This window comes from Taudactylus pleione, unplaced genomic scaffold (genome assembly GCF_031769625.1).
Source record: "Taudactylus pleione unplaced genomic scaffold, aTauple2 ptg001175l, whole genome shotgun sequence".
NCBI lineage: Eukaryota > Metazoa > Chordata > Amphibia > Anura > Myobatrachidae > Taudactylus > Taudactylus pleione.
In genome coordinates, this window is record NW_028285576.1 from 179793 (window position 1) to 206691 (window position 26899).

The following is a 26899-nucleotide window of genomic DNA, read 5'->3' on the forward strand; positions in this document are numbered from 1 at the left end:
GGTAGTGAGACCTGTGCCATGGCAAAACCTGATGTGGAGCTCATGCAGGTAGCCCACCCAGGGCCATAACTAGGGTAGTGAGACCTGTGCCATGGCTGAACCTGATGCGGAGCTCGTGCAGGAAGCCCACCCAGAGCCATAACTAGGGTAGTGAGATCTTTGCCATGGCAGAACCTGATGTGGAGCACTCATGCAGGTAGCCCACCCGGGGCTGTAACTAGGGTACCGAGATCTGTGCCATGGCTGAACCTGATGCGGAGCTCATGCAGGTAGCCCACCCAGGGCCGTAACTAGGGTAGTGAGATCTGTGCCATGGCAGAACCTGATGCGGAGCTCATGCAGGAAGCCCACCCAGGGCCGTAACTAGGGTAGTCAGACCGGTGCCATGGCAGAACCTGATGCGGAGCTCATGCAGGAAGCCCACCCAGGGCCATAACTAGGGTAGTGAGACCGGTGCCATGGCAGAACCTGATGTGGAGCACTCATGCAGGTAGCCCACCCGGGGCTGTAACTAGGGTACCGAGATCTGTGCCATGGCTGAACCTGATGCGGAGCTCATGCAGGAAGCCCACCCAGGGCCGTAACTAGGGTAGTGAGATCTGTGCAATGGCTGAACCTGATGCGGAGCTCATGCAGGAAGCCCACCCAGGGCCGTAACTAGGGTACCGAGATCTGTGCCATGGCTGAACCTGATGCGGAGCTCATGCAGGAAGCCCACCCAGGGCCGTAACTAGGGTAGTGAGATCTGTGCCATGGCAGAACCTGATGCGGAGCTCATGCAGGAAGCCCACCCAGGGCCGTAACTAGGGTAGTGAGACCGGTGCAATGGCAGAACCTGATGCGGAGCTCATGCAGGAAGCCCACCCAGGGCCGTAACTAGGGTAGTGAGACCAGTGCCATGGCAGAACCTGATGTGGAGCACTCATGCAGGTAGCCCACCCAGGGCTGTAACTAGGGTACCGAGATCTGTGCCATGGCAGAACCTGATGCGGAGCTCATGCAGGTAGCCCACCCGGGGCTGTAACTAGGGTAGTGAGACCTGTGCCATGGCAGAACCTGATGCGGAGCTCATGCAGGTAGCCCACCCAGGGCCATAACTAGGGTAGTGAGAACTGTGCCATGGCAGAACCTGATGCGGAGCTCATGCAGGTAGCCCACCCAGGGCCATAGTGAGATCTGTGCCATGGCTGAACCTGATGCGGAGCTCATGCAGGTAGCCCACCCAGGGCCATAACTAGGGTAGTGAGACCTGTGCCATGGCTGAACCTGATGTGGAGCTCGTGCAGGAAGCCCACCCAGAGCCATAACTAGGGTAGTGAGATCTGTGCCATGGCTGAACCTGATGTGGAGCACTCATGCAGGTAGCCCACCCAGGGCCGTAACTAGGGTACCGAGATCTGTGCCATGGCTGAACCTGATGCGGAGCTCGTGCAGGAAGCCCACCCAGAGCCATAACTAGGGTAGTGAGATCTGTGCCATGGCTGAACCTGATGTGGAGCACTCATGCAGGTAGCCCACCCAGGGCCGTAACTAGGGTACCGAGATCTGTGCCATGGCTGAACCTGATGCGGAGCTCGTGCAGGAAGCCCACCCAGAGCCATAACTAGGGTAGTGAGATCTGTGCCATGGCTGAACCTGATGTGGAGCACTCATGCAGGTAGCCCACCCAGGGCCGTAACTAGGGTACCGAGATCTGTGCCATGGCTGAACTTGATGCGGAGCTCATGCAGGAAGCCCACCCAGAGCCATAACTAGGGTAGTGAGACCTGTGCCATGGCAGAACCTGATGCGGAGCTCATGCAGGAAGCCCACCCAGAGCCATAACTAGGGTAGTGAGACCTGTGCCATGGCAGAACCTGATGCGGAGCTCATGCAGGAAGCCCACCAACATGTATAAAGCAGTTCTGTCAGGAGGAAAGGGTCAAAACTCCGCCAAGCCCATGTGCCGGACTGATCAACATTTGTATAATTGGATCCCACCAGTTACTGGCTCCTAGAAGTTCACAAAATTTCTATGACACAGATATTTAATGTTGCATCATTGTGAGCAATAACTGAATGTAACCTAATTGTATGTAATTTTATTTATTTGGGTTCTCATCTACTTTTATGAACTGAACTCATTCAATGTCACATTTATGCAGAAATTCAGAAACTTCTAAAGGATTTATAAACGTTCTAGTACCACTGTATACTCACCCATCCATTCCATATATTGTATGATTACAAACATACAGTATATACAGTGTGAGCAGCATGAAAGCTATAGGAATGTGTGGCCATTATGGGCAGCTCCTTATTCCCAACCACACAACACAACTGTGCTCATTAGAAGCTTCTGCTTGTTCAACAGACTGGAAACTTTGCTCATCTACTGATTTACTTATAATATAACATAAAATGTACAACAAAAGCCAGTTTCTACAGGTCAGCGGAGGCCGGATCTCTCATGTCAATTGGTTATAGGTCACCTAGTGGTGTTTTCACTACTAGAGACATCCAGAATGTACAGCAAAGCGAGGTAAGAGGTCTCAGGCTCTCATGGCTGGTTCTCTCACAGCAGGAAGGAGATGTACATGGCAGGGTCCTCACAGCAGGAAGGAGATGTACACGGCAGGGTCCTCACAGCAGGAAGGAGATGTACACGGCAGGGTCCTCACAGCAGGAAGGGGATGTACACGGCAGGGTTTCACAGCAGGAAGGGGATGTACACGGCAGGGTCTCACAGCAGGAAGGGGATGTACACGGCAAGGTCTCACAGCAGGAAGGTGATGTACACTGCAGGGTCTCACAGGAGGAAGGTGATGTACACGGCAGGGTCTCACAGCAAGAAGGTGTAAATTGGGGATACTCCATCTTATCTCTTCACTGTCCATGTACAAGTCGCAAGCCTTATTTGTAGCTGGTTATCGCAGCACCTTCGGAAGAAAAGTGGAAGAATTTTATGATCTTCGTAAACACGACATTGCCGTCCAGGGTAGTTTTATTGTAAATTAAATTCTTAAAACAGTTTGTGTTTCTATTTTGTCTGTATTCTATGCAAATGTCTTAGACTCAGAGGTCTATTCATTATGTTAATTAACGGGATCCGGGAGGACCCCAATAATTATTATTCCTATTCACGGTGAGTACCAGAGCAATTCATCACTGCTCCGCCGCGGAGACAGCTGATCCGAAAGTCTCCCGGAATGTTTTCACTGCTCCTTCTGGATCAGTGAATCCTAGCACTGCCGATGACTCAAGAGTTCTAGTGCGCCTGCGTAAACTAGAGCCCCAGCGTCTGGCGGTGGAAGCCCGACAGGGGTGGATCTATGCAACCCGGGAAATGCCATCTGAAGATTGCCAATGTTCCCGCAGTCCAGCTCCGAAAATATTGCATATTTGGAGCTTGGTGAATTCAGGTCCCCATACTAGTGTATGGGGACAGCAGGAAACATCGGGACAGAAAGGTAAGCAGGAGATATATGATACTAGTGTATGGGGACAGCGGCCATTCCGGGAGAGAAAGGTAAACAGGAGATATCTGTGATACTAGTGTATGGGGACAGCGGCCATTCCGGGAGAGAAAGGTAAGCAGGAGATATATGTGATACTAGTGTATTGGGACAGCGGGACATTCCAGGAGAGAAAGGTAAGTAGGAGATATCTGTGATACTAGTGTATGAGGACAGCCGCCATTCCGGGAGAGAAAGGTAAGCAGGAGATATCTGGGATACTAGTGTATGGGGACAGCGGCCATTCCAGGAGAGGATGGTAAGTAGGAGATATCTGTGATACTAGTGTATGGGGATAGCGGGCCATTCCGGGAGAGGAAGGTTAGCAGGAGATATCTGTGATTCTAGTGTATTGGGACAGCGGCCATTCCGGGAGAGGAAGGTAAGCAGGAGGTATCTGTGATACTAGTGTATGGGGACAGCGGCCATTCCGGGAGAGAAAGGTAAGTAGGAGATATGTGATACTAGTGTATGGGGACAGCGGCCATTCCGGGAGAGAAAGGTAAGCAGGAGATATCTGTGATACTAGTGTATGGGGACAGCGGGACATTCCGGGAGAGGAAGGTGAGCAGGAGATATCTGTGATATTAGTGTATGGGGACAGCGGGCCATTCCAGGAGAGAAAGGTAAGCAGGAGATATATGTGATACTAGTGTATTGGGACAGCGGGCCATTCCAGGAGAGAAAGGTAAGTAGGAGATATCTGTGATACTAGTGTATGAGGACAGCCGCCATTCCAGGAGAGAAAGGTAAGCAGGAGATATCTGGGATACTAGTGTATGGGGACAGCGGCCATTCCGGGAGAGGATGGTAAGTAGGAGATATCTGTGATACTAGTGTATGGGGATAGCGGTCCATTCCGGGAGAGGAAGGTAAGCAGGAGATATCTGTGATACTAGTGTATTGGGACAGCGGCCAGTCCGGGAGAGGAAGGTAAGCAGGAGATATCTGTAATACTAGTGTATGGGGACAGCGGCCATTCTGGGAGAGGAAGGTGAGCAGGAGATATCTGTGATATTAGTGTATGGGGACAGCGGGCCATTCCGGGAGAGAAAGGTAAGCAGGAGATATATGTGATACTAGTGTATTGGGACAGCGGGCCATTCCAGGAGAGAAAGGTAAGTAGGAGATATCTGTGATACTAGTGTATGAGGACAGCCGCCATTCCAGGAGAGAAAGGTAAGCAGGAGATATCTGGGATACTAGTGTATGGGGACAGCGGCCATTCCGGGAGAGGATGGTAAGTAGGAGATATCTGTGATACTAGTGTATGGGGATAGCGGTACATTCCGGGAGAGGAAGGTAAGCAGGAGATATCTGTGATACTAGTGTATGGGGGCAGTGGCCATTCCAGGAGAGAAAGGTAAGCAGGAGATATCTGTGATACTAGTGTATGGGGACAGTGGCCATTCCAGGAGAGAAAGGTAAGCAGGAGATATCTGTGATACTAGTGTATGGGGACAGCGGCCATTCCAGGAGAGAAAGGTAAGCAGGATATATCTGTGATACTAGTGTATGGGGACAGCCGGCCATTGCAGGAGAGAAAGGTAAGCAGGATATATCTGTGATACTAGTGTATGGGGACAGCGAGCCATTCCAGGAGAGAAAGGTAAGCAGGAGATATCTGTGATACTAGTGTATGGGGACAGCGAGCCATTCCAGGAGAGAAAGGTAAGCAGGAGATATATGTGATACTAATGTATGGGGACAGTGGGCCATTCCGGAGGAGAAAGGTAAGTAGGAGATATCTGTGATACTAGTGTATGGGGACAGTGGCCATTCCAGGAGAGAAAGGTAAGCAGGAGATATCTGTGATACTAGTGTATGGGGACAGCGGCCATTCCAGGAGAGAAAGGTAAGCAGGATATATCTGTGATACTAGTGTATGGGGACAGCCGGCCATTGCAGGAGAGAAAGGTAAGCAGGATATATCTGTGATACTAGTGTATGGGGACAGCGAGCCATTCCAGGAGAGAAAGGTAAGCAGGAGATATCTGTGATACTAGTGTATGGGGACAGCGAGCCATTCCAGGAGAGAAAGGTAAGCAGGAGATATATGTGATACTAATGTATGGGGACAGTGGGCCATTCCGGAGGAGAAAGGTAAGTAGGAGATATCTGTGATACTAGTGTATGGGGATAGCGGCCATTCTAGGAGAGAAAGGTAAGCAGGAGATATCTGTGATACTAATGTATGGGGACAGTGGGCCATTCCGGAGGAGAAAGGTAAGTAGGAGATATCTGTGATACTAGTGTATGGGGACAGCGGGCCATTCCAGGAGAGGAAGGTAAGCAGGAGATATCTGTGATACTAGTGTATGGGGACAGCGGCCATTCCGGGAGAGAAAGGTAAGCAGGATATATCTGTGATACTAGTGTATGGGGACAGTGAGCCATTCCGGAAGAGAAAGGTAAGTAGGAGATATCTGTGATACTAGTGTATGAGGACAGCGTGCCATTCCGGGAGAGGAAGGTATGTAGGAGATATCTGTGATACTAGTGTATGGGGGCTTAGGGCTAGGCTGCATGGGGGGGCTTAGGGCTAGGCTGCAGGGGGGGGAGGGGAGGGTTAGGGCTAGGCTGCATGGGGGGGCTTAGGGCTAGGCTGCATGGGGGGGCTTAAGGCTAGGCTGTGGGGGGGAGTGGAGGGTTAGGGCTAGGCTGCATGGGGGGGCTTAGGGCAAGGCTGCGGGAGGGGGGGGAGGGGAGGGTTAGGGCTAGGCTGTGGGGGTGGGGGGTTAGGTGTAGGGATTAGGGCTAGTGAGTAAAATACTCATCGGAACGCCGCTGCTGATGTATCGGCACCAGAACTGATCCTCACTAAACACTGGGACCTGGAAGAAGATGTTGTAGGCCGCTGCAGCCTCTGGGACAAGGTAAGATACCGCTAGACCACCAGGGACCGTTTGTCGAAGTTCCTCATGTCGGAAATTCATCCACATAAACATGATGAATGTGGGCACGGTCACTGGTCATGCTGTATGGCGACAGTTTGACCATGTCGATATGATAAGTGTCACCCAATCGTACAGACCCAGGGTTATGTCTTCCTTCATCATCTCCCTTAGGGGCCTATTCATCATCAGAGGTCGTATGACCCCCGATGATTAAGTATCCAAGTCGCAGCGGGGGCTAGATTACACCGGAGCAATTCATCATTGCTCCGGCGCAGGGACAGCTGCTCCGAAAAGCATCTGTCTCCTCGGTTAGTAGCGCTGGTACAGCGGTAGCTGCATTACTTACCTCCTCTCCATCATCCCGGCTATGCGTTACAAAATTGTTATAGCGATCTTGTAACGATATTCCCTCTATCCAAGAACATTCTGGTTCCTCAGAGAACAAGAAATCTTTATCTGATGTTTTACAACAACATTATTCCTCTGCTGCTAATATCATTATCTTTATAGAATTGTGCAGCTCAGTTTTAAAGAGTCTACAACACTTTTACACAATATTGTGAGGTACAACGCTAAAGGACCATGGACCCTGAAATATCAGTTACCTTTATTAAAGGTGCACCCCCCACTGAGGATTCCCTTTCCCACCTCCAATGGTTTCCCGTTGATGGCTTCCTGCCATCGATATAAACCACAGATGACACCATTGATGGGAAACCTGTTGATGGCCATTCCTACCTCTACTACCTGCCCCCAGCTCGCCTCCTCCTCTGCTTCCATTGCCCAGACCTTGAATGTGCGCTGTACAACCCCTAATGTGATTATTATGTGAGTAGCTTCAGCTGCAGTGCACAGTACTGTCTCTGTGCCCCCTTTACCAGCTGTCCCTCTGTCCACTTTCTCCAGCTGTCCCTCTGCCCCCTTCCCCAGCTGTCCCTCGGCCCCCTTCCCCAGCTGTCCCTCGGCCCCCTTTCCCCAGCTGTCCTTCTGCCACCTTCCCCAGCTGTCCTTCTGCCCCCTTTCCCCAGCTGTCCCTCTGCCCACTTTCTCCAGCTGTCCCTCTGCCCGCTTTCTCCAGCTGTCCCTCTGCCCGCTTTCTCCAGCTGTCCCTCTGCCCGCTTTCTCCAGCTGTCCCTTTGCCCCTACCCCCTTTCCCCAGCTGTCCCTCTGCCCACTTTCCCCGCTGTCCCTCAACCTGCTTTCCCTGGCCCGCTTACCCCAGCTGTCCCTCGGCCCGCTTTCCCCAGCTGTCCTTCTGCCCGCTTTCCCCAGCTGTTCCTCGACACCTTCCCCAGCTGTCCTTCTGCCCACTTTCTCCAGCTGTCCCTCTGCCCGCTTTCTCCAGCTGTCCCTCTGCCACCTTCCCCAGCAGTCCCTCTGCCCCCTTTCCCCAGCTGTCCCTCTGCCCCCTTTCCCCAGCTGTCCCTCTGCCCACTTTCTCCAGCTGTCCCTCTGCCCGCTTTCCACAGCTATTCCTCGACACCTTCCCCAGCTGTCCTTCTGCCCCTACCCCCTTTCTCCAGCTGTCCTTCTGCCTGCTTTCTCCAGCTGCCCCTCGGTCCCTTCCCTATCTGGACCATTTCCCCATGGCAAGTGACTGCCGATCAGAAGTTGAGAGGATGACGGAAAGTCATCACAATTTATTTGAATAATCCTTTTTTTTAATCATTAAAGATTTTAAAACTTTAGCTCTGATGGTTAAAGCATAATGAAACATGAAGGCGGTATATCAGTGATTGGTAATAAAATGTGGGGACATTTGTGGGATATGCAAGGGGCATGTAGGAGGACTGATGGCATGATGCTAGGTCTGGGGGCAGGTGGGGAGATTCTGGGGGCATGTAGGAGGTCTGATGGCATGAGGCTAGGTCTGGGGGCTGGGGGGCAGATTCTGGGGGCATGCAGGAGGACTGATGGCATGAAGCTAGGTCGGGGAGGCAGGTGGGGAGATTCTGGGGGCATGTAGGAGGACTGATGGCATGAGGCTAGGTCTAGGGGCAGGTTGGGAGATTCTGGGGGCATGTAGGAGGACTGATGGCATGAGGCTAGGCCTGGGGGCAAGTGGGGAGATTCTGGGGGCATGTAGGAGGACTGATGGCATGAGGCTAGGTCTGGGGGCAGGTGGGGAGATTCTGGGGGCATGTAGGAGGACTGATGGCATGAGGCTAGGTCTGGGGGCAGGTGGGGAGATTCTGGGGGCATGTAGGAGGACTGATGGCATGATGCTAGGTCAGGGAGGCAGGTGGGGAGATTCTGGGGGCATGTAGGAGGACTGATGGCATGAGGCTAGGTCTGGGGCAGGTGGGCAGATTCTGGGGGCATGTAGGAGGACTGATGGCATGAGGCTAGGTCTGGGGGCAGGCGGGGAGATTCTGGGGGCATGTATGAGGACTTATGGCATGAGGCTAGGTCTGGGGGCAGGCAGGGAGATTCTGGGGGCATGTAGGATGACTGATGGCATGATGCTAGGTCTGGGGGCAGGTAGGGAGATTCTGGAGATTTGCGCTGCTGAAGAGGGGACTTCATAGTACATGCTTGCTCTGTGGACCAGGGCTTCATATTACACATGGTTGGTTGCCCTGCCGGTATAATATGTACTGGCCCCCACCAGGTCTGATAGCAGCCAATCACTAGAAAATGAACGGGATTTGCGCTAATTTGATGTATATAAAAATTATATAACAACGCTATTCAATACTATTACCAAATATGGCAGAACCAAATAAGTCTCTGAAGTCCTTTGATAAAGCTTCCATTGGAGGGAGCAAAACCAGTCAGAGGACTGTTCTTATTAGATCTGCTACTTGGTGGGACTTTGTATATCCAGCACTCACCTTATAGAGGAGAGAAGATTTAGACATAGACTGGCCTAACCTGCGAGCCTGGAGAGTGCTCTTCCTGCAGTGTGGCCGGTCCCTGTATCTCCAGCACTCACCTTATAGAGGAGACATAGACTGGCCTAACCTGCGAGGCAGGAGAGTGCTCTTCCTGCAGTATGGCCGGTCCCTGTATCTCCAGCACTCACCTTATAGAGGAGAGAAGACGGAGACATAGACTGGCCTATCCTGCGAGCCAGGAGAGTGCTCTTCCTGCAGTGCGGCCGGTCCCTGTATCTCCAGCACTCACCTTATAGAGGAGACATAGACTGGAATAACCTGCGAGGCAGGAGAGTTCTCTTCCTGCAGTGCGGCCGGTCCCTGTATCTCCAGCACTCACCTTATAGAGGAGAGAAGATGGAGACATAGACTGAGATAACCTGCGAGGCAGGAGAGTGCTCTTCCTGTAGTGTGGCCGGTCCCTGTATCTCCAGCACTCACCTTATAGAGGATAGAAGACGGAGTCATAGACTGTGATAACCTGCGAGCTAGGAGAGTGCTCTTCCTGCAGTGCGGCCGGTCCCTGTATCTCCAGCACTCACCTTATAGAGGAGAGAAGACGGAGACATAGACTGGCCTAACCTGTGAGGCAGGAGATTGCTCTTCCTGCAGTGTGGCCGGTCCCTGTATCTCCAGCACTCACCTTATAGAGGATAGAAGACGGAGTCATAGACTGGGATAACCTGCGAGGCAGGAGAGTGCTCTTCTAGCAGTGCGGCCGGTCCCTGTATCTCCAGCACTCACCTTATAGAGGAGACATAGACTGGCCTAACCTGAGAGCTAGGAGAGTGCTCTTCCTGCAGTGTGGCCGGTCCCTGTATCTCCAGCACTCACCTTATAGAGGAGACAGAGACAGAGACTGGGATAACCTGCGAGGCAGGAGAGTGCTCTCTCTGCAGTATGGGGAAGGGCTGTCACAGGCTGACACAATTACTGCCCAGGAGAACCGCTTGCTCACCTTGGCCCAATGGAGCTCCAAATACACCTGAATCCGGAGCTTATTAAACGGAGGAGCGAACACTCAAACAACCTTTACAGTCTAATGTGAGATCTTATAATGACATACTTTGCTCCATTATCATTATATGGAGGCTAAAACCAGCTATAGAACGCACCCACATATAATTGTGCAGATGTTTAGCATGTTATAGTGTATAGTACACATGAATATCTATGATGTTTATGTTTCTTATGAATTAGATTATTTAATATAAATATATTTAAAACTATTCTGGTGTCTTGATCTTGTTTGTTTCTGCCATATTTGGTACTAGTATTGAATAGCATTATTATATAATTTTTATATTCATCAAATGAGCGCAAAACCCGTTCATCTTCTAGTGATTAGCTTATAGTTTGTTTCTGTGAACTTACACAGGTACTGTACACAGGTGGGGTTGCAGCTGTATAAAATTAATTTGTGCACTAAATACATTGATAAACATTATTTAAGTATTAGCGCCCTGCTAATTAGTGTGTTCCTGGTAGCAGCCCTGTTTGGGTGACTGGTCACCGCCAGAACTGGACAGAGGACACCAGAAGCTGCGCTCTGCGGTCACCACGGTGGGGGTGAGCTGCCTCGCTGACCTTTTTGCACCGGTAATGTTAGTTTAGAGAGAGCGCATATCGTTCTGACTATATACCCTGCAGATAATCGTTCAGGGGGGTATTATATTATCTGCTTTTCTAGGTGGCAGGGACAGGACCAGGTCATGGAAGGATGTGACTAGATCCCATCTCCCTCCACAACAACACTGTGTATCAGACTGCCTGGTGCATCGGTGCCATCACGTTACCTGCAGCTGGGCCTCCATAGGGTAATGTCCCCTCTCCACACTCTAACTCAGGTCATCTTTATATGGTGCCCCATGTCTGCATATACCCTACAAGGGCTTACATCTTACCCCTCAGTCCTCTCCCCCTCATGTCCCCCCTCTCCGACCACTAAGTCCATTGTCCCCTCTCCATCTAATGTATCTCATCCCCCTTCTACTTTGTAAGTTTTTACAGGCAGGGTCTGTAATAATATGCCCCATACGGTAGGTGGGTGGATGGCTGGCTGGGTGGATGGCTGGGTTGGTAGATGGATGGGTGGGTGGATGGCTGGGTGGGTGGATGGCTGGGTTGGTAGATGGGTGGATGGCTGGGTAGGTGGGTGGGTGGATGGCTGGGTGGGTGGATGGCTGGGTTTTGTGAGTCTTTTCTATACGTACTGGAAATTCTATTTTATCTTTTTCGGTCTTCTTCTTCATCCTTTTTCTTAGAGACTTGAGGCACGGCCAGGTTACTCTCGATGTCCAGGACCTGCAGCTTATCGAGGCCCTGGAAAGCGCTCTCGCTCACTGAGCCGGGGGACAGCATGTTGAACCTGCAGAGATATAAGGAATCGGTGATCACTGTCTATAACTTTCACGTTTTGTTCATTTATAACCGGGAACCGCTTGGCTTCGGCTACCTGAGGAAGATTCCCTTTATATTAGGAGTGGCTTCAAATGCGCTGTCAGACACGGTCACTATCCTGTTATTTTGCAGGTACAGGTATTCCAGGGACTCCGGCAGGTCGGGGGGTACATAGGACAGCTGGTTCCCCGACAAGTCCAGCAGCTGAATAGAACAGAAAATTATATATTTACTATTTTAATATCCACTTACATAGACGTACCCAGACCAATGATTTTACATATATGGTTAATAAAACTTCATGTGTTACCCCTGTATTAGTATATGTGTTACCGCTATATTAGTATATGTGTTACCCCTGTTTTAGTATATGTGTTACCCCTGTATTAGTATATGTGTTACCCCTGTATTAGTATATGTATTAGTATATGTGTTACCCCTGTATTAGTATATGTATTAGTATATGTGTTACCCCTGTATTAGTATATGTATTAGTATATGTGTTACCCCTGTATTAGTATATGTATTAGTATATGAGTTACCCCTGTATTAGTAAATGATTTAGTATATGTGTTACCCCTGTATTAGTATATGTGCTACCCCTGTATTTGTATATGTTACCCCTCTATTAGAATATGTATTAGTAGTATATGTGTTACCCCTGTATTAGTATACGTATTAGTATATGTGTTACCCCTGTTTTAGTATATGTATGAGTATATGTGTTACACCTGTATTAGTCTATCTATTAGTGTATGTGTTACCCCTGTATTAGTAAATGTGTTACCCCTCTATTAGTGTGATACCCCTGTATTAGTATATGTGTTACCCCTGTATTAGTATATGTGTTACCCCCTGTATTAGTAAATGTATTAGTATATGTGTTACCCCTGTTTTAGTATATGAATTAGTATATGTGTTACCCCTGTATTAGTATATGTATTACCCCTGTATTAGTATATGTATTAGTATATGAATTAGTATATGTGTTACCCCTGTATTAGTATATGTATTAATATATGTGTTACCCCTGTATTAGTATATGTGTTACCCCTGTATTAGTATATGTATTAGTATATGTGTTACCCCTGTATTAGTGTATATGTATTAGTATATGAGTTAACCCTGTATTAGTATATGATTTAGTATATGTGTTACCCCTGTATTAGTATATGTGTTACCCCTGTATTAGTATATGTTACCCCTGTATTAGAATATGTATTAGTAGTATATGTGTTACCCCTGTATTAGTATATGTATTAGTATATGTGTTACCCCTGTATTAGTATATGTATTAGTATATGTGTTACCCCTGTATTAGTATATGTATTAGTATTTGTGTTACCCCTGTTTTAGTATATGATTTAGTATATGTGTTACCCCTGTATTAGTATATGTATTAGTATATGTATTAGTATATGTGTTACCCCTGTATTAGTATATGTATTAGTATATGTGTTACCCCTGTGTTAGTATATGTATTAGTATATGTGTTACCCCTGTATTAGTATATGTATTAGTATATGTTTTAACCCTGTATTAGAATATGTTACCCCTGTTTTAGTATATGTATGAGTATATGTGATACCCCTGTATTAGTAAATGTGTTTCCCCTGCATTAGTCTGTTACCCCTGTATTAGTATATGTATTAGTATATGTGATACCCCTGTATTAGTATATGTATTAGTATATGTGTTACCCCTGTATTAGTATATGTGATACCCCTGTATTAGTATAAGAATTAGTATATGTGTTACCCCTGTATTAGTATATGTATTAGTATATGTGTTTCCCCTGTATTAGTATATCTAGTAGTATATGTGTTTCCCCTGTATTAGTAAATGTATTAGTATATGTTTTACCCCTGTCTTAGTATATGCGAAACCCCTGTATTAGTATATGTGTTACCCCTGTATTAGTATATGTGTTACCCCTGTATTAGTATATGTGTTACCCCTATATTAGTATATGTATCAGTATATGTGTTTCCCCTGTATTAGTAAATGTATTAGTATATGTGTTACCACTGTATTAGTATATGTATTAGTATATGTGTTACCCCTGTATTAGTGTATATGTATTAGTATATGAGTTAACCCTGTATTAGTATATGATTTAGTATATGTGTTACCCCTGTATTAGTATATGTGTTACCCCTGTATTAGTATATGTTACCCCTGTATTAGAATATGTATTAGTAGTATATGTGTTACCCCTGTATTAGTATATGTATTAGTATATGTGTTACCCCTGTATTAGTATATGTTACCCCTGTATTAGTAAATGTATTAGTATATGTGTTACCCCTGTATTAGTATATGTATTAGTATATGTGTTACCCCTGTATTAGTATATGTATTAGTATTTGTGTTACCCCTGTTTTAGTATATGATTTAGTATATGTGTTACCCCTGTATTAGTATATGTATTAGTATATGTATTAGTATATGTGTTACCCCTGTATTAGTATATGTATTAGTATATGTGTTACCCCTGTGTTAGTATATGTATTAGTATATGTGTTACCCCTGTATTAGTATATGTATTAGTATATGTTTTAACCCTGTATTAGAATATGTTACCCCTGTTTTAGTATATGTATGAGTATATGTGATACCCCTGTATTAGTAAATGTGTTTCCCCTGCATTAGTCTGTTACCCCTGTATTAGTATATGTATTAGTATATGTGATACCCCTGTATTAGTATATGTATTAGTATATGTGTTACCCCTGTATTAGTATATGTGATACCCCTGTATTAGTATAAGAATTAGTATATGTGTTACCCCTGTATTAGTATATGTATTAGTATATGTGTTTCCCCTGTATTAGTATATCTAGTAGTATATGTGTTTCCCCTGTATTAGTAAATGTATTAGTATATGTTTTACCCCTGTCTTAGTATATGCGAAACCCCTGTATTAGTATATGTGTTACCCCTGTATTAGTATATGTGTTACCCCTGTATTAGTATATGTGTTACCCCTATATTAGTATATGTATCAGTATATGTGTTTCCCCTGTATTAGTAAATGTATTAGTATATGTGTTACCACTGTATTAGTATATGTATTAGTATATGTGTTACCCCTGTATTAGTATATGTGTTACCCCTGTATTAGTATATGTATTAGTATATGAGTTACCCCTGTATTAACATATGTATTAGTATATGTGTTACCCCTGTATTAGTATATGTATTAGTATATGTGTTACCCCTGTATTAGCATATGTATTAGTATATGTGTTACCCCTGTTTTAGTATATGTATTAGAATATGTGTTACACCTCTATTAGTATATGTATTACCCCTGTATTAGAATATGTATTAGTATATGTTACCCCTATATTAGTATAGGTATTAGTATATGTGTTACCCCTGTTTGAGCATATGTATTAGTATATGTGTTACCCCTGTATTAGTATATGTATTAGTATATGTGTTACCCCTGTATTAGTATATGTACTAGTATATGTGTTACCCCTGTATTAGTATATGTGTTACCCCTGTATTAGTATATGTATTAGTATATGTGTTACCCCTGTATTAGTAAATGTATTAGTATATGTGTTACCCCTGTATTAGAATATGTATTAGTAGTATATGTGTTACCCCTGTATTAGTATATGTATTAGTATATGTGATACCCCTGTATTAGTATATGTATTAGTACATCTGTTAGCCCTGTATTAGTATATGTGTTACCCCAGTATTAGTAAATATATTAGTATATGTGTTACCCCTGTATTAGTATATGTATTAGTATATGTGTTACTATATGTATTAGTATATGTGTTACACCTGTTTTAGTATATGTATTAGAATATGTATTACCCTTGTATTTTATATATGTAATAGTATATGTATTACCCCTGTATTAGTATATGTATTAGTATATGAATTAGTATATGTATTACCCCTGTATTAGTATATGTATTAATATATGTGTTACCCCTGTATTAGTATATGTGTTACCCCTGTATTAGTATATGTATTCGTATATGTGTTACCCCTGTATTAGTATATGTGTTACCCCTGTATTAGTATATGTATTCGTATATGTGTTACCCCTGTATTAGTATATGTATTAGTATATTTGTTACCCCTGTATTAGTATATGTGTTACCCCTGTATTAGTATATGTGTTACCCCTGTATTAGTATATGTATTAGTATCTGAGATACCCCTGTATTAGTATATGATTTAGTATATGTGTTACCCCTGTATTAGTATATGTATTAGTATATGTATTAGTATATGAGTTACCCCTGTATTAGTAAATGATTTAGTATATGTGTTACACCTGTATTAGTATATGTGCTACCCCTGTATTTGTATATGTTACCCCTGTATTAGAATATGTATTAGTAGTATATGTGTTACCTCTGTATTAGTATACGTATTAGTATATGTGTTACCCCTGTTTTAGTATATGTATCAGTATATGTGTTACACCTGTATTAGTCTATCTATTAGTATATGTGTTACCACTGTATTAGTATATGTATTAGTATATGTTATACCCCTGTATTAGTATATGTGAAACCCCTGTATTAGTATATGTATTAGTATATGTGTTACCCCTGTATTAGTATATGTTACCCCTGTATTAGTATATGTATTAGTATATGAGTTACCCCTGTATTAACATATGTATTAGTATATGTTACCCCTGTATTAGTATATGTATTAGTATATGAGTTACCCCTGTATTAGTATATAAGTATATGAGTTACCCCTGTATTAACATATGTATTAGTATATGTGTTACCCCTGTATTAGTATAAGTATTAGTATATGTGTTACCCCAGTATTAGTATATGTGTTAACCCTGTGTTAGTATATGTATTAGTATATGTGTTACCCCTGTATTAGTATATGTTATCCCTGTATTAGTATATGTGTTACCCCTATATTAGTATATGTATCAGTGTATATGTTACCCCTGTATTAGTATATGTATTAGTATATGTGTTGCCCCTGTTCTAGTATATGTATTAGTATATGTGTTACCCCTGTATTAGTATATGTTACCCCTATATTAGTATCTGTATTAGTATATGTGTTACCCCTGTATTAGTATATGTATTAGTATATGTGTTACCCGTGATTGAGCATATGTATTAGTATATGTGTTACCCCTGTATTAGTATATGTTACCCCTGTATTAGTATATGTATTAGTATATGTGTTACCCCTGTTTTAGTATATGTATTAGTATATGTGTTACCCCTGTATTAGTATATGTATTAGTATGTGTTACCCCTGTTTTAGTATTTGTATTAGTATTTGTGTTACCCCTGTATTAGTATATGTATTAGTATATGTGTTACCCCTGTTTTAGTATATGTATTAGTATATGTGTTAGCCCTGTTTTAGTATATGTATTAGTATGTGTTACCCCTGTTTTAGTATTTGTATTAGTATTTGTGTTACCCCTGTATTAGTATATGTATTAGTATATGTGTTACCCCTGTTTTAGTATATGTATTAGTATATGTGTTACCCCTGTATTAGTATATGTATTAGTATGTGTTACCCCTGTTTTAGTATTTGTATTAGTATTTGTGTTACCCCTGTATTAGTATATGTATTAGTATATGTGTTACCCCTGTTTTAGTATATGTATTAGTATATGTGTTAGCCCTGTATTAGTATATGTTACCCCTATATTAGTATATGTATTAGTATTTGTGTTACCCCTGTATTAGTATATGTATTAGTATATGTGTTACTCCTGTATTAGTAAATGTATTAGTATATGTGTTACCCCTGTATTAGTATATGTATTAGTATATGTGTTACCCCTGTATTAGTAAATGTATTAGTATATGTTACCCCTGTTTTAGTATAAGAATTAGTATATGTGTTACCCCTGTATTAGTATATGTATTAGTACATATGTTAGCCCTGTATTAGTATATGTGTTACCCCTGTATTAGTATATGTGTTACCCCAGTATTAGTAAATGTATTAGTATATGTGTTACCCCTGTATTAGTATATGTGTTACTATATGTATTAGTATATGTGTTACACCTGTTTTAGTATATGTATTAGTATATGTATTACCCCTGTATTAGTATATGTATTAGTATATGAATTAGTATATGTGTTACCCCTGTATTAGTATATGTGTTACCCCTATATTAGTATATGTATTAATATATGTGTTACCCCTGTATTAGTATATGTGTTACCCCTGTATTAGTATATGTATTAGTATATGTGTTACCCCAGTATTAGTATATGTATTAGTATATTTGTTACCCCTGTATTAGTATATGTGTTACCCCTGTATTAGTATATGTGTTACCCCTGTATTAGTATATGTATTAGTATCTGAGATACCCCTGTATTAGTATATGATTTAGTATATGTGTTACCCCTGTATTAGTATATGTATTAGTATATGTATTAGTATATGAGTTACCCCTGTATTAGTAAATGATTTAGTATATGTGTTACACCTGTATTAGTATATGTTACCCCTGTATTTGTATATGTTACCCCTGTATTAGAATATGTATTAGTAGTATATGTGTTACCTCTGTATTAGTATACGTATTAGTATATGTGTTACCGCTGTTTTAGTATATGTATCAGTATATGTGTTACACCTGTATTAGGCTATCTATTAGTATATATGTTACCACTGTATTAGTATATGTTTTACCCCTGTATTAGTATATGTGTTACCCCTGTATTAGTATATGTGTTACTACTGTATTAGTATATGTATTAGTATATTTGTTACCCCTGTATTAGTATATGAGTTACCCCTGTATTAGTATATATATTAGTATATGAGTTACCCCTGTATTAACATATGTATTAGTATATGTGTTACCCCTGTATTAGTATAAGTATTAGTATATGTGTTACCCCAGTATTAGTATATGTGTTAACCCTGTGTTAGTATATGTATTAGTATATGTGTTACCCCTGTATTAGTATATGTTATCCCTGTATTAGTATATGTGTTACCCCTATATTAGTATATGTATCAGTGTATATGTTACCCCTGTATTAGTATATGTATTAGTATATGTGTTGCCCCTGTTCTAGTATATGTATTAGTATATGTGTTACCCCTGTATTAGTATATGTTACCCCTATATTAGTATCTGTATTAGTATATGTGTTACCCCTGTATTAGTATATGTATTAGTATATGTGTTACCCCTGATTGAGCATATGTATTAGTATATGTGTTAACCCTGTATTAGTATATGTATTAGTATATGTGTTACTCCTGTATTAGTAAATGTATTAGTATATGTGTTACCCCTGTATTAGTATATGTATTAGTATATGTGTTACCCCTGTATTAGTAAATGTATTAGTATATGTTACCCCTGTTTTAGTATAAGAATTAGTATATGTGTTACCCCTGTATTAGTATATGTATTAGTACATATGTTAGCCCTGTATTAGTATATGTGTTACCCCTGTATTAGTATATGTGTTACCCCAGTATTAGTAAATGTATTAGTATATGTGTTACCCCTGTATTAGTATATGTGTTACTATATGTATTAGTATATGTGTTACACCTGTTTTAGTATATGTATTAGTATATGTATTACCCCTGTATTAGTATATGTATTAGTATATGAATTAGTATATGTGTTACCCCTGTATTAGTATATGTGTTACCCCTATATTAGTATATGTATTAATATATGTGTTACCCCTGTATTAGTATATGTGTTACCCCTGTATTAGTATATGTATTAGTATATGTGTTACCCCAGTATTAGTATATGTATTAGTATATTTGTTACCCCTGTATTAGTATATGTGTTACCCCTGTATTAGTATATGTGTTACCCCTGTATTAGTATATGTATTAGTATCTGAGATACCCCTGTATTAGTATATGATTTAGTATATGTGTTACCCCTGTATTAGTATATGTATTAGTATATGTATTAGTATATGAGTTACCCCTGTATTAGTAAATGATTTAGTATATGTGTTACACCTGTATTAGTATATGTTACCCCTGTATTTGTATATGTTACCCCTGTATTAGAATATGTATTAGTAGTATATGTGTTACCTCTGTATTAGTATACGTATTAGTATATGTGTTACCGCTGTTTTAGTATATGTATCAGTATATGTGTTACACCTGTATTAGGCTATCTATTAGTATATATGTTACCACTGTATTAGTATATGTTTTACCCCTGTATTAGTATATGTGTTACCCCTGTATTAGTATATGTGTTACTACTGTATTAGTATATGTATTAGTATATTTGTTACCCCTGTATTAGTATATGAGTTACCCCTGTATTAGTATATATATTAGTATATGAGTTACCCCTGTATTAACATATGTATTAGTATATGTGTTACCCCTGTATTAGTATAAGTATTAGTATATGTGTTACCCCAGTATTAGTATATGTGTTAACCCTGTGTTAGTATATGTATTAGTATATGTGTTACCCCTGTATTAGTATATGTTATCCCTGTATTAGTATATGTGTTACCCCTATATTAGTATATGTATCAGTGTATATGTTACCCCTGTATTAGTATATGTATTAGTATATGTGTTGCCCCTGTTCTAGTATATGTATTAGTATATGTGTTACCCCTGTATTAGTATATGTTACCCCTATATTAGTATCTGTATTAGTATATGTGTTACCCCTGTATTAGTATATGTATTAGTATATGTGTTACCCCTGATTGAGCATATGTATTAGTATATGTGTTAACCCTGTATTAGTATATGTATTAGTATATGTGTTACCCCTGTTTTAGTATATGTATTAGTATATGTGTTACCCCTGTATTAGTATATGTATTAGTATATGTGTTACCCCTGTTTTAGTATTTGTATTAGTATTTGTGTTACCCCTGTATTAGTATATGTATTAGTATATGTGTTACCCCTGTTTTAGTATATGTATTAGTATATGTGTTAGCCCTGTATTAGTATATGTTACCCCTATATTAGTATATGTATTAGTATATGAGTTACCCCTGTATTAGTATATATATTAGTATATGAGTTACCCCTGTATTAGTATATGTATTAGTATATGTGTTACCCCTGTATTAGTATAAGTATTAGTATATGTGTTACCCCAGTATTAGTATATGTGTTAACCCTGTGTTAGTATATGTATTAGTATATGTGTTACCCCTGTATTAGTATATGTATTAGTATATGTATTAGTATATGAGTTACCCCTGTATTAGTAAATGATTTAGTATATGTGTTACACCTGTATTAGTATATGTTACCCCTGTATTTGTATATGTTACCCCTGTATTAGAATATGTATTAGTAGTATATGTGTTACCTCTGTATTAGTATACGTATTAGTATATGTGTTACCGCTGTTTTAGTATATGTATCAGTATATGTGTTACTCCTGTATTAGTATATGTATTAGTAAATGTATTAGTATGTGTTACCTCTGTATTAATATATGTATTAGTATATGTGTTACCCCTGTATTAGAATATTTATTAGTATATGTATTAGTATATGTGTTACCCCTGTATTAGTATATGTTACCCATTTATTAGTATATGTGTTACCCCTGTATAAGTATATGTGTTACCTCTTACCCCTATATTAGTATATGTTTTAGTATATGTGTTACCCCTGTATAAATATATGTACTAGTATATGTATTAGTATATGTGTTACCTCTGTATTAGTATATGTGTTACCCATTTATTAGTATATGTGTTACCCATGTATTAGTATATTAGTATATGTGTTACCCCTTACCCCTATATTAGTATATGTATCAGTGTATGTGTTACCCCTGTATTAGTATATGTGTTACCCCTATATTTGTATATGTATTAGTATATGTGTTACCCCTGTATTAGTATATGTATTAGTATTGCCTTTGCTTTATATTTATAGATTTAATTATTACGTTCATTTTTTAATATTTATGTGTCAGGAAGAAAATTGTAAACTATCTGCTGCTAATAAGGGGAGGAAAACGTTTCACCCAACAGCCGATCCCTAGGGTCCTCAGAGTGGGGCATTTGTGACTGCATAACCAACAAGCAAGTTCTGAGTACGGTAGTCTCCTGCCCACCATATACTGCTCATCTCCAGCCCCAAGCTTATCACAGTCTCCTGCCCACCATATCTGCTCATCTCCAGTCTCCTGCCCACCATATACTGTCCATCTCCAGCCTCATGCTTACCACAGTCTCCTGCCCACCATATACTGCTCATATCCAGCCTCATGCATATCACAGTCTCCTGCCCACCATATACTGCTCGTCTCCAGCCCAAACCTTTTCAAAGTCTCCTGCCCACCATATACTGCTCATATCCAGCCTCATGCTTACCACAGTCTCCTGCCCACCATATACTGCTCATATCCAGCCTCTTGCTTATCACAGTCTCCTGCCCACCATATACGGCTCATCTCCAGCCTCATCTTTATCACAGTCTCCTACCCACCATATACTACGCATCTCCAGCCTCTTGCTTATCACAGTCTCCTGCCCACCATATACTGCGAATCTCCAGCCCCATTCCCACCATATACTGCTCATCTCCAGCCTCATCTTTATCACAGTCTCCTGCCCACCATATACTCCTCATCTCCAGCCTCATGCTTATCACAGTCTCCTGCCCACCATATACTCCTCATCTCCAGCCTCATGCTTATCACAGTCTCCTGCCCACCATATACTGCTCATCTCCAGCCTCATGCTTATCACAGTCTCCTGCCCACCATATACTGCTCATCTCCAGCCCCAAGCTTATCATTCTCCTGCCCACCATATACTGCCATCTCCAGCCTCATGCTTATCACAGACTCCAACCCACCATATACTGCTCATCTCCAGCCTCAAGCTTATCACAGTCTCCTGTCCACCATATACTGCTCATCTCCAGCCCCAAGCTTATCATTCTCCTGCCCACCATATACTGCCCATCTCCAGCCTCATGCTTATCACAGACTCCAACCCACCATATACTGCTCATCTCCAGCCTCATGTTTATCACAGTCTCCTGCCAACCATATACTGCTCATCTCCAGCCCCAAGCTTATCAGTCTCCTGCCCATCATATACTGCCCATCTCCAGCCTCATGCTTATCACAGACTCCAACCCACCATATACTGCTCATCTCCAGTCTCATGCTTATCACAGTCTTCTGCCCACCATATACTCCTCATCTCCAGCCTCATGCTTACCACAGTCTCCTGCCCACCATATACTGCTAATCTCCATCCCCATGTCCAACATATACTCCTCATCTCCAGCCTCTTGCTTATCACAGTCTCCTGCCCACCATATACGGCTCATCTCCAGCCTCATCTTTATCACAGTCTCCTACCCACCATATACTACGCATCTCCAGCCTCTTGCTTATCACAGTCTCCTGCCCACCATATACTGCGAATCTCCAGCCCCATTCCCACCATATACTGCTCATCTCCAGCCTCATCTTTATCACAGTCTCCTGCCCACCATATACTCCTCATCTCCAGCCTCATGCTTATCACAGTCTCCTGCCCACCATATACTACTACTCTCCAGCCTCATGCATATCACAGACTCATTGCCCACCATATACTGCTCATCTCCAGCCCCAAGCTTATCACAGTCTCATTGCCCACCATATACTGCTCATCTCCAGCCCCAAGCTTATCAGTCTCCTGCCCACCATATACTGCTCATCTCCAGCCTCATGCTTATCAGTCTCCTGCCCAGCATATACTGCTCATCTCCAGCACCACCTTATACTCCTCATCTCCAGCCTCATGCTTATCACAGTCTCCTGCCCACCATATACTGCTCATCTCCAGCCTCATGCTTATCATAGTCTCCTGCCCACCTTATACTCCTCATCTCCAGCACCACCTTATACTCCTCATCTCAAGCCTCATGCTTTTCACAGTCTCCTGCTCACCATATACTCCTCATCTCCAGCTTCATGCTTATCACAGTCTCCTGTCCACCTTATACTCCTCATCTCCAGCCTCATATTTATCACAGTCTCCTGCCCCATATACTGCTCATCTCTAGCCTCATGCTTATCACAGTCTCCAGCCCATCATATACTCCTCATCTCCAGCCTCATGTTTATCACAGTCTCCTGCCCCATATACTCCTCATCTCCAGCCTCATGCTTATCACAGTCTCCTGCCCACCATATACTCCTCATCTCCAGCCTCATTCTTATCACAGTCTCCTGCCCACCATATACTCCTCATCTCCAGCCTCATGCTTATCACAGTCTCCTGCTCACCATACACTGCTCATCTCCAGCCTCATGCTTACCACAGTCTCCTGCCCACCATATACTCCTACTCTCCAGTCTCATGCTTATCACAGTCTCCTGCTCACCATATACTCCTCATCTCCAGCCTCATGCTTATCACAGTCTCCTGCCCACCATATACTCCTACTCTCCAGCCTCATGCTTATCACAGTCTCCTGCTCACCATATACTCCTCATCTCCAGCCTCATGCTTACCACAGTCTCCTGCCCACCATATACTCCTCATCTCCAGCCTCATGCTTATCAAAGTCTCCTGCCCACCATATACTCCTACTCTCCAGCCTCATGCTTATCAGTCTCCTGCCCACCATATACTGCTCATCTCCAGCACCACCTTATACTCCTCATCTCCAGCCTCATGCTTATCACAGTCTCCTGCCCACCATATACTGCTCATCTTCAACACCACCTTATACTCCTCATCTCCAGCCTCATGCTTATCACAGTCTCCTGCCCACCATATACTCCTCATCTCCAGCCTCATGCTTACCACAGTCTCCTGCCCACCATATACTACTCATCTCCAGCCTCATGCTTACCACAGTCTCCTGCCCACCATATACTCCTCATCTCCAGCCTCATTCTTATCACAGTCTCCTGCCCACCATATACTCCTCATCTCCAGCCTCATGCTTATCACAGTCTCCTGCTCACCATACACTGCTCATCTCCAGCCTCATGCTTACCACAGTCTCCTGCCCACCATATACTCCTACTCTCCAGTCTCATGCTTATCACAGTCTCCTGCTCACCATATACTCCTCATCTCCAGCCTCATGCTTATCACAGTCTCCTGCCCACCATATACTCCTACTCTCCAGCCTCATGCTTATCACAGTCTCCTGCTCACCATATACTCCTCATCTCCAGCCTCATGCTTATCACAGTCTCCTGCCCACCATATACTCCTCATCTCCAGCCTCATGCTTATCACAGTCTCCTGCCCACCATATACTGCTCATCTCCAGCCTCATGCTTATCATAGTCTCCTGCCCACCTTATACTCCTCATCTCCAGCACCACCTTATACTCCTCATCTCCAGCCTCATGCTTATCACAGTCTCCTGCCCACCATATACTGCTCATCTTCAACACCACCTTATACTCCTCATCTCCAGCCTCATGCTTATCACAGTCTCCTGCCCACCATATACTCCTCATCTCCAGCCTCATGCTTACCACAGTCTCCTGCCCACCATATACTACTCATCTCCAGCCTCATGCTTACCACAGTCTCCTGCCCACCATATACTGCTCATCTCCAGCCTCATGCTTATCAGTCTCCTGCCCACCATATACTCCTACTCTCCAGCACCACCTTATACTCCTCATCTCCAGCCTCATGCTTATCACAGTCTCCTGCTCACCATATACTGCTCATCTCCAGCCTCATGCTTATCACAGTCTCCTGCCCACCTTATACTCCTCATCTCCAGCCTCATGCTTATCACAGTCTCCTGCCCACCTTATACTCCTCATCTCCAGCCTCATGCTTATCACAGTCTCCTGCCCACCATATACTGCTCATCTCCAGCCTCATGCTTATCATAGTCTCCTGCCCACCTTATACTCCTCATCTCCAGCACCACCTTATACTCCTCATCTCCAGCCTCATGCTTATCACAGTCTCCTGCCCACCATATACTGCTCATCTTCAACACCACCTTATACTCCTCATCTCCAGCCTCATGCTGATCACAGTCTCCTGCCCACCATATACTCCTCATCTACAGCCTCATGCTTACCACAGTCTCCTGCCCACCATATACTCCTCATCTCCAGCCTCATGCTTACCACAGTCTCCTGCCCACCATATACTACTCATCTCCAGCCTCATGCTTATCACAGTCTCCTGCCCACCATATGCTCCTCATCTCCAGCCTCATGCTTACCACAGTCTCCTGCCCACCATATACTGCTCATCTCCAGCCTCATGCTTATCAGTCTCCAGCCCACCATATACTGCTCATTTCCAATACCACCTTATACTCCTCATCTCCAGCCTCATGCTGATCACAGTCTCCTACCCACCATATACTCCTCATCTCCAGCCTCATGCTTATCACAGTCTCCTGCCCACCATATACTCCTCATCTCCAGCCTCATGCTTATCACAGTCTCCTGCCCACCATATACTCCTCATCTCCAGCCTCATGCTTACCACAGTCTCCTGCCCACCATATACTACTCATCTCCAGCCTCATGCTTACCACAGTCTCCTGCCCACCATATACTGCTCATCTCCAGCCTCATGCTTATCAGTCTCCTGCCCACCATATACTCCTACTCTCCAGCACCACCTTATACTCCTCATCTCCAGCCTCATGCTTATCACAGTCTCCTGCCCACCATATACTGCTCATCTCCAGCCTCATGCTTATCACAGTCTCCTGCCCACCATATACTCCTCATCTCCAGCCTCATGCTTATCACAGTCTCCTGCCCACTATATACTCCTCATATCCAGCCTCATGCTTACCACAGTCTCCTGCTCACCATATACTCCTCATCTCCAGCCTCATGCTTACCACAGTCTCCTGCCCACCATATACTGCTCATCTCCAGCCTCATGCTTATCAGTCTCCAGCCCACCATATACTGCTCATTTCCAATACCACCTTATACTCCTCATCTCCAGCCTCATGCTGATCACAGTCTCCTACCCACCATATACTCCTCATCTCCAGCCTCATGCTTATCACAGTCTCCTGCCCACCATATACTCCTCATCTCCAGCCTCATGCTTATCACAGTCTCCTGCCCACCATATACTCCTCATCTCCAGCCTCATGCTTACCACAGTCTCCTGCCCACCATATACTACTCATCTCCAGCCTCATGCTTACCACAGTCTCCTGCCCACCATATACTGCTCATCTCCAGCCTCATGCTTATCAGTCTCCTGCCCACCATATACTCCTACTCTCCAGCACCACC

General features: G+C 43.2%; 1 protein-coding gene across 2 annotated transcripts in view; it reads right to left on the bottom strand.

Moving 5' to 3' along the window:
- Positions 1 to 2066: 2066 nt before the first annotated feature.
- Positions 2067 to 26899, bottom strand: part of PODN (podocan) — a 104179-nt gene continuing 79346 nt past the window's right edge. For both annotated transcript variants that reach the window (XM_088462259.1, XM_088462258.1), the window contains exons 9-11: positions 11723 to 11871; positions 11481 to 11635; positions 2067 to 2918 (exon numbers count right to left, since the gene is read on the bottom strand). In XM_088462259.1, coding sequence (XP_088318385.1) covers positions 11494 to 11635; positions 11723 to 11871 — 291 coding nt within the window. In that variant the 3' untranslated portion in view covers positions 2067 to 2918; positions 11481 to 11493. The remainder of the gene's footprint in view (positions 2919 to 11480; positions 11636 to 11722; positions 11872 to 26899) is intronic.